General features: G+C 40.6%; 3 protein-coding genes across 6 annotated transcripts in view; 2 read left to right on the top strand and 1 right to left on the bottom strand.

The window, feature by feature from the left end:
- LOC126035240 (uncharacterized) overlaps positions 1-16,783 on the top strand; it is a 375,847-nt gene that overhangs the window by 95,043 nt on the left and 264,021 nt on the right. The window lies entirely within an intron of this gene.
- Positions 1-16,783, top strand: part of LOC126035330 (uncharacterized) — a 59,134-nt gene that overhangs the window by 6,141 nt on the left and 36,210 nt on the right. The window lies entirely within an intron of this gene.
- The window catches only part of LOC126035241 (zinc finger SWIM domain-containing protein 6-like), a 185,916-nt gene continuing 170,841 nt past the window's right edge, over positions 1,709-16,783 (bottom strand). For all 3 annotated transcript variants that reach the window (XM_049793521.1, XM_049793522.1, XM_049793523.1), the window contains 4 exons: positions 12,480-12,637; positions 11,802-11,965; positions 6,682-6,763; positions 1,709-4,288 (listed from right to left, as the gene is read on the bottom strand). In XM_049793521.1, the coding sequence (XP_049649478.1) occupies positions 3,426-4,288; positions 6,682-6,763; positions 11,802-11,965; positions 12,480-12,637 (1,267 nt within the window). In that variant the 3' untranslated portion in view covers positions 1,709-3,425. The remainder of the gene's footprint in view (positions 4,289-6,681; positions 6,764-11,801; positions 11,966-12,479; positions 12,638-16,783) is intronic.

Below are 16,783 nucleotides of genomic sequence, written 5' to 3'. Positions count from 1 at the left end.
AAGTCCCGAAGTTCTGAGGACGTCAGGGACCAGGAAGTTTCCGCTTCCTGTTTAAGTTCCCTCACTCTTTCCTCCAATTTCTTTGCCAAACGACCAGCTTCTAGATTAAGCCTTTCCTCTTCTTCTTCTTCCCTCACTAACCGATGGTATGGACCCGCTGATCTCCTTGTCCACTGTTTCTTTTTCACTATTGGGCAATTACTGTAGTTGTTGTTGCTGTTTGTGTCCCTATCTCGAGCATGGTGTCCTTAGATGCAGTCTGGGTCCCTGCCTCAACCATGGTCCTCTGAGAGTGTTGAACTATGGCTCGTTAGGCATAGGCCAGGCCCCAGTACAGTGCGAGAAGCTTCTGGTTTTCATTGGGATAGGCAAGGCACCCTTCTATCAGGTGACGCGTCAGTTTGCCAGGGTTACTTGCCTGTTCGGGTGTAAAGTCCCAGATTATGGGAGGTGATAACCGTCCTAGGAATCTGCCCAAATCCTTCCATATACCCTGCCACCCAGGGACCGGTCGCTTGAGGGCACATTTCAGTATTGCCTCACCTGAAACTTGTCTTCTCTTATACCAGGACGAGACCAGATTCCACAATACCCATAATATGCCACCAGTATTAATTATTAGTATTGAACAGCTCACATAAGGTTGAACAAGGACCTTGGGAACCTGCATAATAAAACCATTCACATCAATGCCTGGTATTTGTAAGAGGCAAAAAAACCCAACACCCATGCAATGTCTGCACGTCTGTATCAGAAAATCAATCTAGGACAAAATAATGAAGCAAACACATAATGAGGATTCAATACTTGGAAGGGATATTCACAGAAGCTACAGAATGTTTGTACTACCAGGTCAGGACAACTCAGCTGTTAGCAAGGCTTGTTAAAGACTCCTATTTTACATGAGAAGTTGTACATGATTCAGACCTTTTCCTCCTCCATCTTCCAGTGACACAAATCTCACTGTCAGAATTCATGCGTACACTGGCATCTCTGAAATTTGCTTGCTGCATGCTAATTCTCTTTTCAGCTGAGGATACTAAAAAAAGGTGAAAGTGGTCAGATCATCTAGTCAAATATGACATCATATACCTAATATGCTAAAGATCTTGGTAAAGCAGAAAGCTCCTCTTCAATTTTCAACCATGCCGTATCCCATCATTCATTGAGGGCTGGAATAATTACACAAATCTTACAGAGCAAAGCCTCCAAAAAAGCAGAAATGTTGGCTGTCAGCTGGTGAGCAGGAACTCCATGCTGGATGGAGTGAGCTGCCCAGTTCAGAATATACAAAATGCTTTAGAAAAGCTAAAGAAGAGCAAAAACTGTCCTTGTATACATTTGCAGCACATCTCAACTCTCATTGTCACCCAAATAATCCACTGAGTGGGAACATGCCCCCACACACTCTTCCATCCCACCAGGGCAATATGTCAAGGATTACAGTTTGTTGTATAGACCACACATCTTCAATCGCAGGCAGCATTTGGTCCCTCTGACACACCAGGTCTTCCAACAGCAAAGGAGATGTTGCAATTGTGAACACTGCCATTATTAGCAGATTTTTGAGGAACAAAACATTTCTTTCCTGGTCTTGGTGGTCATACTGCTTATCACCATAACGCACCAAAGTTGCAAGCTGGGCATTTAAGGTCTATGAACTATCCACAATTCAACTCCAGTAACAGACACAATAAAGGAGGCAGAATCAACTTTCAAAAAACTAATTTTAATCAAAACAAAAAAATTGTTGATCATTAACAAGTTTATAAAACAGTGAATTAGTTACATAAATAAATTGATATCAGTGTATCAAATCTTAATTACTTTCAACTTCATGAGCATGTTTACATGGGTGATGAAGTACAACCTTTTTTACCTATTATAATAAATAAAATGGAGAGCATGAAATAGTTTTTCTAAACAAAAATACCTACAAACATACCTCTAGCATGTTCTCTAATGAAGGGAACGAGACACTGGACAATTTTTGCACCAAAACATAAAAACTGCTTTAAAAAGCACAAGGATACAGAACCATCAGCTAAAGTAAAGACACTATATTGTAACCAAAGTTGGTATTTAATAATATAATGAACGGTTTGGTAGTTAGATCTCCAGTTTGGTTATTTTAAAGCATTAAGACAAGGCAAGATAGAAGGCTGTTCTTGTTTGAGTAATTCTAGAGGAAATAAAATATATTTAAAAAAACAAACGGAAAAGTAGAACAGTAATACCTACACAACTTTCTGTCCTGCACAAAGTCAAAATACCTATGCAGAATATATATATAATATATATATTTGTGCACAAAGGTTAGCTTATTATTAGCTCACTGCAAAGGCATAATGTATCATGTCAATTATTTTGCGTTTTGTGTCAAAAAGGATATTTCTTTAAGTTTCCTAGGCGAGGAGGCACAAACCCCAATTCTGGCATACTGTATTCTTAATGCTAAGGCTTGCTGCTCTGGCTGTGTATTTTTTGTTGTCCCTCTTTACTATAGTGCCTGTTACAAGCATGTGTGTATGTGTGTATACATATATATGTATACACAGGTTGTATAAATATATATATATAAAATTTCCCCCAATAGGTATCAGTCCGACCATGCAATCCAAAAGGTGGCTCTGCATAGATGCCCAGCATATAGCTCACCACCTGAGCCAACCCTGAAGCAAGGCGCACTTTAGTCCTTCGGATAGGTTTTCTTCTTTTTTTAAAACCAAGCTACTGCAGCTTCAAGTATTTTGCATTACATAGATTTTTTTTATTTTTTATAAATTAATGTTATATTTTTTCAATATTCAGACATATACTATAATATATATACAGTACAATAAATGCTCTCATTCTTTTTTAATTTTTTTTTGATAAATCCCTGAGAATGTATGTTGACAGTCGCTAAGTTTCCACATGCACAAGCATTGTGTGCCATGCTTCTGGATGAACAGCACTGCAAAGCCACATGGTCAGCCTTTTAACTATTAATATTTCATTTGTTGGTTTGTTTAAACATGTTGAAATGTAAGGATGAGTTACAAAGGAGTAAAGCTGAATCCATTCGAGGTACTTATCACAGGATGGAGGTGTTTTGTTTGGTTTTTAAAGCCATTGCAATGTATGTTTGTTTTTGAGGCTGTGAACATATACAGAAAGAACAGGAGAGCAATGTGGGCTTTTGCCACTTGACAACATATACTCAGTGTAAAACAAACTTTTTTTAATCTCTCTCTCACAAAAAACAGAAAAAATGAAAAAAATTAAACACACAAACTTTTACAACATGACAGTTTAGTTTGCAAACTCAATATAACTATACACATATAATACCGGTGTGGCTCTGTTTCTTTTAAGTTCAAAAGGATACAAAGGCAGGCTCAAGTAAAAACAAACCACCCCTCCCCCCCCTTCACGCATTTTCATCAACCAAACCGCTCACGAACCAACATCATCAGTTTCTTTTTGCCTTTGTAGATTTGTTTTAGGTTGTCAATAAACTGTGTAAACTGGATGTGTCCATCATGAGCCATTAAGAAGGTCTCTCGGGCCTTGCTGAGGAACTCTATAAACTCACTATAGTGTCGCGGGCTGATGTGAGTGAGACGCGAATGAGTTGTATTAATGTAGGCTCCGATCGTGGCATCCAAGAGTTGTCTTAAAGGGGCTTTATCCAGTGACATGAGCTTACCAGAGTTCCTCCTTCCATGAAGTCCCACCATGCCAGGAGTGGTCAAAGTACACCTACGCAAAATATCTGACAGTACTGTTGCACATTTGACACTTTTGACCACCAGAGGTATTATAGCTGCTAACTCATTTTTCCCAAGGGAGTGGCTGAGCGCACATGCCCACAGAACGTCATTAATGGCAGGGTGTGTGTCCTGATTGTAACTCAGGTTGAGATGCGTCATGGCCAAAGTGGCCAGCTTGTAGGCCCGCATGGGGTAACCACGGTGCTCCATGTATCGTGCTATAGTAAAAAGCTGCGAGTAGCTCATGCCGGTTGTAGCAGCATCTAGAACAATTTGGTAAGCGGTCTCAAAAGCTATGTGATCCTTTTCACATAAGGTCAGTGCAGAGAGGGCACAGTTTTGAGGATCCTTCATGGCACACTGTAGAGCAAGCGTCCTAGCACTGCCAGCCAGCTTCTCCTGCTGATGGCAGTCTAGATGCAGACGGACAATGGTGCTGTTGGACATCACTGTTGTAGCAACAATACTAGTGGCTTCTGTTGGAGTAAAAAGTGTAAACCAGTTTTGCATGATACTATCCAGTGCATAAACACCTGGGGAGAGAAAGAAAGGATTAGCCACAACTGATAAAACCTAGCAGATACAAATGTTCAGCAAAAGATTACATTTTCAAAGTCTAAGAGGTTGCCAGTACATCCAAGGAGATGTGCTTCAGCAAGAAGGGCTAAACGAGATAACATGGCTGGAAAAGGACATTAAAACAGACTACTGTACAAACTCTGTAGCAATCACCGAAATGCAGATAATAACAAAAAAGCCTGCAAGATAAGCTTTAATCTCCTGGTGTGACAACTGAGCTGTTTTACTTGTTATCTAAGACAATTTGGATAACAAGTTCTGGCTCATTTGGTCTCATCACATCACTCAAAAGCAGCCCTAACACTGAACACTTAAAAGGCAATTTTAACTTCTTTTTTCATGTGCATCTCAAGGTACAGTGCATGCACAAAAGAATATGAAAGCATGCTAAATGTCTCATTTAATAGAACATCATGGCATTTAATACTAAGCACACCTTAAAAAAAATATTAAAAAAATCCTAACCCCCACCCCCTCCCAACAGGCTTTTCAGATACATCTTGTATCAAATTCATATGCTCCTGAATATCAAGATCCTTATTAAGGAAATACTCTGAGCAATATGCACTACTGGATATTATCTGAAATGGATAATTTCCTTAGTATCACTTTATTCCTGGCACGTGTACGTGGTGGGGGGAAGAAGGGGGAAACAGTTACTAATGGGTTCCATAAATGGAATCTTATAGCCAACTAGAGTGTCTTATTATTGCTAGAGGCAGTTTACACACATCTGTGAGCCCACCTAAACCACACTCAGAGGTCCTTTTCTCTGTAGGACTCTGATGTTTCCTGTGTACCCCTTCACTCATGCAAAAATTCATCATAGTCAGAAAATACCAGATCTTCATTTAAATAAACAGATTCCTTGTTTTATCAACTTGATTAAGTCTCAAGAGTACTTTGCGTGACATGAAATGTTCTTTATGGGATACTTCTATTATTATATGTAAACTAATTTAAAGCAGTATTAAAACCAGCATTTTATTTGCCAATATGTAACTGCACAAAATAATACCCAGGCACTAATATCTGCAAGATAGCCTCAGAAATAATTACATTAGCAAAGATATAAAAGCAATGAAACAAGAGCATTGCATGAAAATTTGCAGACACAAACCATTTTTTGGCTGAGGGCATACAAAGGCAAGCTGTATTTTCCCATGCTACTGACAACATTAATTTCCCAGTTAAGCATAAAGCAAAGAATAAACTAATCCAGAGAATAAGCAGCAGCAATCCTTTGAAGTTCTGAAACTGAAGAAGTATCTATGTGATACAATCCAACTCAGATGTATGAAAAAGGAGTAAATACAGCAGGGAAGCATACTTTCAAAAAATACCTTTAGTGGCAACTAAAATTGCTCCCTTATCATAGTACTTATATTGTCCTCACTACCACAGCTGCTGTTTTGTTGTTGGGTTTTGGTGGGGTTTTTTTACAGCTACACAGTTTTTAATGCCCTCATCTTCACTTTCAGATTCTGTATCCTCATCTTGCAGATGGTAAACTGGAAAACAGAAGCTAAGGGACACCTCATCAAGACACATAAGAAATTTATGGCAAAGCCCAGAAATGAACATAATGTCCTGCTGAGTGCACTATTCTCCCACTGCTGTCCTCTAAGTATGAGGCTAGTTCTGCTCCCACCTTATTTTCACCTTATGTGGTTAAGGATGGGTGCATTAGTGTTTGGTTTGCTTTCCAGTGCAGATGAGAGGCCTGCACAATGTCATGGCCACATAACAAAGATGCATTACACTCTAAGCTTGGATTTACCCAGGGGCTTAAAAAAACCAAAACAAGAAAACAAACAACAAGCAATGAGAACCCCTTCACAAGATCTTGTCTGCCACACAGTGGGAGGCATCCTCAGCATTTCATTCACCTGTTTTCTGGTTCCTCTTCCCCACAGCTGACCAGATAGCGCTCTCACTAGTCTTTTGGAGCCTCACCTTTCAGAGCAAGCAAAGTTGTAGCATAGTGTAACAGCCCATAACCACGAGCCTTTTCTCTGCTCCAGCCTCAAACCCAAACCCAACATGGAGGGGACAAAGGGAAATCTGGGGTATTTCCCATGAGGTTATGCACGTCCCTACCTTGCAGGGAAAAGAAGTCACACTGCATTACTCAACTATTGTCTCACTTGGCCTGTGCCTATTCTATCACATGCTCAAAAAACCCACTCATCATTGACATAATTAACATCTTCTAACCAAAGGAATTTTATAGATGAACAGAAAGAGGGAGACATTTGCAGAGCCTGGGTATTGACAAACGAGATCAAGCCCTATAAGATTAGCTGACAAAAAGGCAGGAGCCCTTGAGAAGCATCTCAGAACATACCTATTTCTGTTGCACATGTTACCAACCACCTCACCATTTCCCGCCGTCGCCAATTCAGTGTTGACAGCGTCATCCGCATCACCTATTAAAACAACACAAACAAAATACAAAGTAATCCTATTGCAAAACCAAGACAATATACCAACAATTAGGGATTTAAGTTACTCAAATACACTGAGGTTCAAAATGGCAGCCTCTTGCCCTCTCTACTGTTACCTCTTTTTAGCTGATATGTCAAAAGACTTGACAAATACTGCTCAGCTATCTTAGAAGAGCATACAGAGAGTAATTCCAACTGTGGGTCCTTCAAGGCTAGAGGAGAAACTCTTTTATTTGGGGAGAAGAAAAAAAAAAAAGAAACTCCCCCCCAAAAAGCCCCCCCCCAAACAACAAAAAAGCCCAACCAATTACCAATTATTCAAATTAAATTATATTGTGTCTCCTCCCTCTATGTATGCTAGTCTTTAAAGTGGAAACGTGTCAACTCTTGTTGGGCAAACTAACCCATCTAATTGTCATGGTTTAACCCCAGCCAGCAACTAAGCACCACGCAGCCACTCACTCACTCCCCCCCATCCAGTGGGATGGGGGAGAAAATCGGGAAAAAGAAGTAAAACTCATGGGTTGAGATAAGAACAATTTAATAGAAGAGAAAAGAAGAAACTAATAATGATAATGATAACACTAATAAAATGACAACAGTAGTAATAAAAGGATTGGAATGTACAAATGATGCGCAGGGCAATTGCTCACCACCCGCCGACCAACACCCAGCTAGTCCCCGAGTGGCAATTCCCTGCCCCCACTTCCCAGTTCCTATACTAGATGGGACGTCACATCGTATGGAATACACCATTGGCCAGTTTGGGTCAGGTGCCCTGGTTGTGTCCTCTGCGAACATTTTGTGCCCTGGCTGGGCATGAGAAGCTGAAAAATCCTTGACTTTAGTCTAAACACTACTTAGCAACAACTGAAAACATCAGTGTTATCAACATTCTTCACATACTGAACTCAAAACATAGCACTGTACCAGCTACTAGGAAGACAGTTAACTCTATCCCAGCTGAAACCAGAACAGTAATTTTTCCCCCATTTGCATTTTTTTTTCATTGACTTCAACAATACAGACAGGAGTTAGAGTGTACCGTGATTTGACTGGCTGCTTATGCTGCAAAGATATATATATATACACACTTCCAGATATATCCAGATATTATTAGTAAGTCATAGTGATGATTTCCCTCTCTGAACAAGGAGCCCCTGCAAAGAAGTTCCATCGTAAACCCATCAGAATCATAGAAAAAGGACTAAGCTCTGATTGCAGTGCCCATATTTTACATCACCTGCAGTTATTGCCTATGTTGTTTTTCAAAATGTGGGCAAATATGTTTACGCAGTAAAACAAACACTGCATGGAAGTTGCATGGAAAGCTTGTTTCAGCTAACTGGACAGACCCCACAGACATCTAGATGAAGAAAACAAGTAGTTTTCCCCTTACAATATCAGTGATGATACTATGGTATTACTATTTGTAGCAATTAAACAAAGAGCATAATAGGTCAATCAGAGCTTTCAGCGATGATCTTTACATATTAACTCATAAAATGCACTCACAAAACAGCTTGGAGTCAGCAGCATTTGTAAGAGTGTTTTCAACCCATATTCCCCCCCAATCCTAAGGTGACTTGTAGCCCTCTGTCATATTTGTTACTCCTGCTACCTCCTTTAGTCCTAAGCTGTAGATAGGATAATTAAGAAGATGGAAAGACTGCTGAGGAGCACAAATGCACAGATGATTTTTAAGAAGTCTGGTTATAAACAACCATCAGTGATTCCATGCTGGCCTCCAAACATTCACACCTTGGGAGCTTGGTGACTGGTTGTACATCACCCAAAGGTACAGCATAAGGCCAGCTTTGTTGGCATCAGACATCATGGTATCATTTCAACTAAACAGTAATTTAAGTGCTAGATTGGAGAACAGCATTTTGAGAGAAAGCAAATTGATCTGTGAGGAGCAACCTAACACATTTTTAAATATGAAAATATGGCTAAAAAATTATGGAACCAGCCTTTGCTTGAAGTCTTTCTGGAAGAAAAACAGGCATCCCCAAGTCAAAATGCTTTGGAGTGCAAGTATGTGTCCTATTCTCTCCATCAAAGAGAAAGAGTCTAGGTGAATTCCTGTATCGATGCACACACAAATTGAAGGCTAACACTTCCAATATCCAAGATGAATTTTCAGCTTCCCCCAAGTAGAGGGAAACCAAGAGAAAATACAGGGTTATGGACTGAATTCTGCTACTGATGAAGGAGGGAAGGAGGTCAAAAAAAAAAAAAAAAAGGCGTGAATGACTACTTCTCTGATGACTTCCCTCACCGTGGTGGTCTGTAAAAGGATCATCAGTCACAAGAGCCTTCAGCATGCATAGTGGGCATAATAGCAGCTCCAGTGTAGACAGTCCTAACTTGAGAGCAAAAACCAATAATATATCTAGTTTCTTGACCTGGAAAAATTTCTTGACTTGAACTATTCTGTAATTAGGTTCCTTTCATTTGATTAAACTGACAAACTAAGAGCACTAAGACAGCCCTTTACTGATGATAAAAAAACCCCAAGATTGCAAATAAAGCATATATTGATGTCTTGACCAAGGAGGAGCTGAAGTTAATTTATACTGTAGCCCATGTAGCCAAAGAACTGTTTCACTTCTGCTCAATAACTTCTTGAGCCAACTCTTCCTAAAAGGGAGTTCTATCAAAGATCTGTGCTATCAATTGAAGAGAGCTTCTCAACAGGTTAGTAAGTCTGAAAATTACAAGAAGCTCCTGGGAATTACATAGCTTATCTGAAAGCCAAGCTCTCTTCCACAGAGAATAACCTTGACTTTGTCCTGATGGATTTTTTTGTTTTAATAAGAATTTCTTATTCTAGAGGAACAGAAGTTCTCACTACCCCTAAGAAATGTAAGAAATGACCAACCAACCATTAGCTCCTGCACCAACGTGAAACCCCTTTGTCATGCACATTGGAAAGAGGTTTACTTATTTACAGGCTTTCAGGGAAAGGACACCACTTGCCAAATACGCATCAAGTGATCACCTGCACTAACTTGCTCAGCAGTTCTGCCAGAAGTGCCTGTCTGCATGTGTGTGGTAATACTTACTTGCATTGATGTAGCATACAACAGGCAAATGGAGGAATAGAAGCCCCTCCTGTACCTGCAGATCTTACAGCATCTGTGCTAGTAAGGTTCTGAAGGACATAATACACCTGAGATGCTTCATGCCCATTTGGCCACACTTTCCACAGCTAGTTTAAATACCTTCTCTCTGCTGAGTCACGTAACACATGCTGCCATTGGAAATACGGAGAAAGAACCCAGAAGTCCATACATTACTCCCAAATCTAGAACAATATAAGAGGCTTTTCTGTCACAGAAATCCCAGTGACAGAGTTGTGAAATTGTTGGTATCATCTCCTCAGCCTAACCAGTCCAACTTGTCATTGTAGCTGAGAGGCGGAACAGTATACCTGTGAGGACACTGCTGTTCAGTTTGCCACATGGAGGGAGAAACAGAGTTTTATAGGGCACATAAATGTCATAAGCAGTCAGTTACTAGATAGCGAATATAGACAATCTAATTGCCATTAGGTCAGGGGGCAGGAGAGGGGAAAGCATCTGTAGGCCACTGAAGACAGTGCTGACACTGTAAGGCTTTTACAGGCAAAACATTACTGTAGAAATCTATACAGATGTGAGTTATTACCAGAAAACTGCTATGCATCTTCCTTCTGGAAAGCAAACTACTTTTAAGATTCTTAAAACACCTTACGAAGCTTGGGGCAGACAGTGGACATGTTCTACACCAGTTCATTCCAAACACTGGATTTAGGAGAAAGTACAGGTTCATGATATTTCTTTCACTAGATCTTACTGAAGACATTTGATGACACCATAATCCACATAGGGGTATCAATGAACACAGTGATACCTAAAGCGTGCTGCTACCACTGAATGATACTTGGTGAAAGCTTGACGTGACATTTAAGTCAATCATAAGGATCTTTCTCTCTCAAGTAAACAAACATTTCAGGCAGAAACATACCAAGATGTGAAAAAATAAGCAGATTTCTACAGCAACCTTGGGAATAAGAAAGGCTAACAAAGCACACAATCTCAGCTTTCTGATTAAAGACTTTAGCTTCTAAAAGCCTAGAATAGGCAAATAGTACCTTTCTTGGCATGAGAAGCAACTGGGATAATATCCTTTCCACAGAAGTCTTTGGAGCTTTTCTAACTGAAGCCAAGTAATAAATGGTTTTCTGATCTTTGCATTTTTTTGTTTGGTTGTGGTTTTTTGTTGTTTTTAAGAACTCCCTTAAGAGGGATGAAGAGATTTATTTTTGTTGAAATTAACTGTGTAAACTCCAAGATTCATCAGTGTAAGGCAATATTACTCCAGATATCTAAAAACTTAGCTGTCTCCTTTTAGCTTGTAAGGTCTCTCCTAAGAGCCTGAAAACTGATCTGAGGTTCTTGTACACATCAAGCTGAGTCTGATGCAGATGATCATCCCACAGCTTGTGGAGTGCAGTATTTAATGAAGGAAGTGAGAGGGCTGCTGTTAGCACAGTCTGCCTTAGAAACAGGTCATTATGGTTGGCCTTGGCTTTCTCTAGTAATTCAACAAGCACCTACCAAATCTCATTTGAGGGAAAGGAAGGGAAGGATGGGAGGAATGATAAGAAACCCCTCAAGGCCATGCAAAAGATCTGCAAAAGTGCATTTCTGGGAAGCAGAATAATTTTGCTCTCTAGCCATCCCTACATATACTCCTGAACCCATTGCATTGGTCCTCTCTTACCCCTGAACAGAGGAGAGCCCTGCAGCCAGCTGCTCCCAGCTTTCTCTTCCACTCAAATGACACAAAGGGGCTGCACAGACCCTTGCTCTATGTTTACCAGTCAACTGCGCTTTACATCAGAAAACAGAATCTAAAAATTCCAGACAGAGCCCAAAGAGGGTATGGTACTCAGTGACTTAAAGAGCTGTACCCACCAACACAGGATCAAATTCCTGTCTTCTACTGTAGTAATAATGAACAAGGGAAATACCTGAAGGCCCAACTCCAGAGAAACTTTCAGAAGAGTGATGTCTGGCAAGCTGTCCATGAGTGTTGCTATTTTAAATGCATCCTGGGCAAGTTTGAAGATGTGTGATGAGGAGTGGATATTTTTCTGGATTGATTCTAACACTGTTTCCAGCCTCCGAACATCACCTGCAAGGTGTAAACAGAACAAGCTCCCAAAACATTCAGAGATGCATTATAATTGAGCCTGCCATTGCTACGCAATAGTATGATGTTTCAGTTACACACATTTTGGTTTTTTTATAAACCTTCCATAATTAAAATCACATGAATGAAAGATACATGACAGCACAAACTCCTCTAGTGCCTGATGGTGTTAGTGTAGTACATGGGCAAAAGCCATCCTGATTTGTGAATTTTAGAAGTGATTTATCCACTCCTGGGTTTCACAGTCTATATCATGTGTCAGAAGAACAAAAAGTTGTCTCATCAGCCTCAAATCAAGCCCATTTGGCTACCATCTAGCTAGTTTAACCACTTTGCTAGAAAATTAAGTGACAGGTTTAAGTCAGTTCAGTTTGTTGTTCCCATTTCAAGCTCCTGTCAAACTGCAATTTGGATTCCTAAACACAAGTTTTATAATTTGTTTATTCCAATATTAAAAGCATACATTTAGTTGAGTATGTAACTGACAGCAATATACCTTTGGCTGCTGTTAGCATGGTCGATGCCAGCTCACACTGCTGGGATTCGATGTGACTTAGGGTGAACCAGCGGGGATACCGGTTTGGAACAACTGATGCAATGTGGTGCGGGCGGGACATGTCTCCTAAAGGAGCCGTAGATTCCAATACTAGCAATCTGAAATAAGGAAGAAATCCTCTTTCATTAAATCATTGTTATATTAGGTTACTCATAAGCAAAACTAAAGCTGCAAGAACACTTAACCTTGTTTATGAAATGTGCAGTTTTGGGTATAAAGATATTGGAAAACCACTTCTCTTCTTGGGGAACCTTAAAAGTCCATTTGCCAAACCTGCCTACATCAGTGGGCATCTGCAGGAATTCACAGGACAATTAAGCTATCCGTTAGTCAAGGCAGCAGAGACTTTCTGCATCATCCATAGAGTTGAAGCTTTTTTCCCCTGCCTTGTTTCAGTCTTTGAACCACAGCCCTCAGGAAGGAAAGTGGAGAAGTTCTCCATCATACTGAGAACATGTAAATATCTTCAATATTTGGAATATACTTTCTTTACTTGCAAATGCTCAAAGTAAGGGAGAGGGATATTCAACAAGTAATTTGGATTTTTGACCTTGCAATAAATTCAGACATACTAAAAAGGACATTTTACTGTTCAAATATAAACTATTTAAAAAAAAGTCCTTAAACTCTAGCCTACCAACATTTGATAATGTGCATGCTAATATAAAAAAAAAGACTCCCCTTTTGATTTGTATCAAAGGTCAAATCTCTTCCCTAGTACCACTGAGACACCTCTTTATATAGCTTTATACACATAAAAATAAAATACATATAAATTCTTCAGCTGATTTTTTTCCAAGCACAGAGAGAGGGGGGAGAGAAAAAAGCGCATTATTAAATGGTTTCAACAAACAGGAAAAATCTCAACTACATAATTCAAAAAGGATTATTAGGTTATGAGTAACAGTAAATAGACAAAGAGCATGAAAGGAAGAGGCTGTTTTGGGGAAATCTTTTGTCACTTTGAATTTCATTGCCAGCTTCTATGTTCCTTTGCTGTGAAAAGAAATGCTGTTGTGAATTGGTGGCTTTCATGCAATTTTGGCAAGATTAGGGAACATCATAACAAGCACAAGCAGATTTAGCATTCTTCACTTTTTTCCCTTTCAAACATCAATTATTTAGCTAGGTTTTAGCAAAGCTACTTTTTCATTAAATATCACCACCATTAAAATCTGACTCCCAAAGCCTGGGTTGAAATTCAGGCTTAACAAGGGATCAGCCAAACTAAGCCAAACATTCAGGTTCAGATTCCAAGTGAGCAGTCAGCTAGGTCACCACAGATCCACATTCTCCAAGGCTCTACTCCATATATTTCAGTGCTGCAAGCAGAGAACTGTAGACAGAAGTGACCATCAAGGATAGCACACCCTGTCTTTGCAGACCTGAGGTGCATGCATGAAAGGCCTTACGGTCTCAGCTTCCATTGATTTCACACTGAGTGTTCCACACACTAAAAGAGGATTTAAAAAAAATAAACAGCAACAGATGATTTTGAATACAGAGAAGCAAAATACTCCAGAGTTGCCATCATGGATCAATGACCTGTGTAGACTTGTGTGTAGACTGACACTAAACACTTACATCTGGAGAGAAACTAGCTGTAGTCTTGGGAAGTTAACTTCTTTGATAAATGCTCAAGTGAAGAAAGAAACATGCTCCACTTCTAAAAGCATGAGCAACTGCACAGATTTCTGTGATGGGTTGACCCTGGCTGAACACCAGGTGCCCACCAAAGCCATTCTATCACACTCTTCCCCTGCTCCAGCGTGGGGTCCCACCCACGGGAGACAGTCCTCCATGAACTTCTCCAACGTGGGCCATTCCCATGGGCTGCAGTTCTTCACAAACTGCTCCAGCATGGGTCCTTTCCACGGTGTGCAGTCCTTCAGGAGCACACTGCTCCAGCGTGGGTCCCCCATGGGGTCACAAGTCCTGCCAGAAAACCTGCTCCGTGGGCTCCTCTCTCCACAGATGCACAGGTCCTGCCAGGAACCTGCTCCAGCGCGGGGTTCCCATGGGGTCACAGCCTCCTTCGGGAACCCACCTGCTCCGGCGTGGAGTCCTCCACGGGCTGCAGGTGGATATCTGCTCATCCGTGGACCTCCATGGACTGCAGGGGGGCAGCCTGCCTCACCAGGGTCTTCACAACGGGCTGCAGGGAAATCTCTGCTCTGGCGCCTGGAGCATCTCCTCCCCCTCCTTCTTCACTGACCTTGGTGTCTGCAGAGTTGTTTCTCTTACATGTTCTCACTCCTCTCTCCGGCAGCTGTTTCTCCGCGTCCCAACTTTTTTTCCTTCTTAAAAATGTTATCACAGAGGTGTTACCACTATCACTGATTGGCTCGGCCTTGGCTGGCGGCGGGTCCATCTTAGAGCCGGCTGGTATGGGCTCTCTCTCGAACACAGGGGAAGCTTCCAGCAGCTTCTTACAGAAGCCACCCCTGTAACACCCACCCCCCCCCCCCCCCTGCTACCAAAACCTTGCCACACAAAACCAATACAATTTCTATGTTGAAATATTTTACCCATGCCAGGGAGGAAGGGATGCTCAAATTTCCAACCTTCTTTATGAGAATTTTTGAGAAGTGCTGAGGAATGCAGACAGACATTGAATAGAAAGTGTCTGCATCTGCCATCACCACAGTTCAAGATAGCAGTTCACATTTCTTAAGAGTGCCAAATATATAATGAATAGATAAATAATACAAAACAGCTGAACTCTCATCTGCCTTATAAAGTGATGCCAAGAGAGCTATGGAGAATAGCCCTGATTATTCTGATGTCTCCTGTGATATTACCAGATGGAAACAAACAGATGACTCTTTCTTATACTGGTCTGTTTGAGAAATAACTTCTTTGGCTGAGATGGCAGCTTCATGCCAAAAGATGGCTGGAGCTCCCCATGATTAACTAGAGATTTCATCATTTGGATCTTTCAGTGCCTTGCTTGTTTCTCCAGTTGAGAAAGGAAACTTCCAGAAAAGAAGTTTTCAGTTATGATTTGTTTCTGGGGAAAGCCCAAATCCTTCTTCAAGAGGAATGGCCTGCTGCTGTCATGTTCACTGAAGCATTCAGTGCACTGTGCAAAGCTGCTGATAGATGTCTATTCCAGCCTTTCAATGTGGTTTCAGTAGTTTAGTTTAAGGAGGAAAACTCCCCACGAACAATCTCTGAGAAACACTTTAAGGTAGTGACTGGAATGAAATACAAGGACAGAAGTCTACTTTATAAAATTGATCTTTTTTTATTACACCCCCCCCCAAACTCAAAAAACCAAAAACCCACCACACACAACCACACACCACACATTTTGTACTATCTTGCTGATCTGGTATGACCAGGGTTATTGATGCACTTAACTTGCAATGAAAGAAAAGGGGTGTACCTAGATGGCCCCAACAGCTTTCTGATCATACATTTGAATGTTCTCAACAGTTTATCAGTAACGCAGTTTTGTCTTCTCAATCTATTTCCTAAAATTCTAATCATAAGCAGCAAGTATGCAGGGTCACTCTTCATATTTCTTAGACTCTTTCACTAACATCCACTATTAGACACTCTTGGAGGCAAAAAAGAAACCAAACAGACTACGCAGACCTTTGGTCTGACCTGATAGTAGCTATGTTTTGTTCTTATGCATGCCCTCCCATTTAGTCCTTTGAACACAGGATTATTTTCTCCCCATTTAGCTTTCTGGAGAAACTAGCTCCAGAATACATACCTCCAAATCACTATGACACAACCTGTCTGATGAAGCTAAATGCTACTTATGTGGATAGTGTGTCCTTCAATCACTGTGCAGTCATTCTTGATAATAATGACCAGGAAAACCCAACACTTTTTTTTTTTTTTTTAAATTTGGGACTTGATTGCTCTTAGTATTCAGTTGTGGCTGTTCTTTGTCAACCATCATTTACTAAAAGTTCTTGACAGCGACCAGAGAATCCAGATGGGACCAGTTTCTTCCCTGTACTCTATGTGGACAACACGGATTTATCACTGATCATTTAGGCCCTTGGAACTTCCATCAGAAGGCCCTTAGCCACCATTAACAATCTGGCCTGCCCTGAGATAAAGCCAACACACACTGAGCACTCCCTGAGAAACATCTTTTTCCCTGATTACTGAAAACAAATGGGATGCAAGTTAGACATTTTGTTGTCATATGACATACTCCATTTAAATCCCAAAATTCACCCAGAAGCATGCAAAACTGCTTAGTTATGTAGCACAAGAAAAAA

Source organism: Accipiter gentilis, chromosome W (assembly GCF_929443795.1).
Source record: "Accipiter gentilis chromosome W, bAccGen1.1, whole genome shotgun sequence".
Classification (NCBI taxonomy): domain Eukaryota; kingdom Metazoa; phylum Chordata; class Aves; order Accipitriformes; family Accipitridae; genus Astur; species Astur gentilis.
This window is presented reverse-complemented; position numbering and strand designations above follow the sequence as displayed.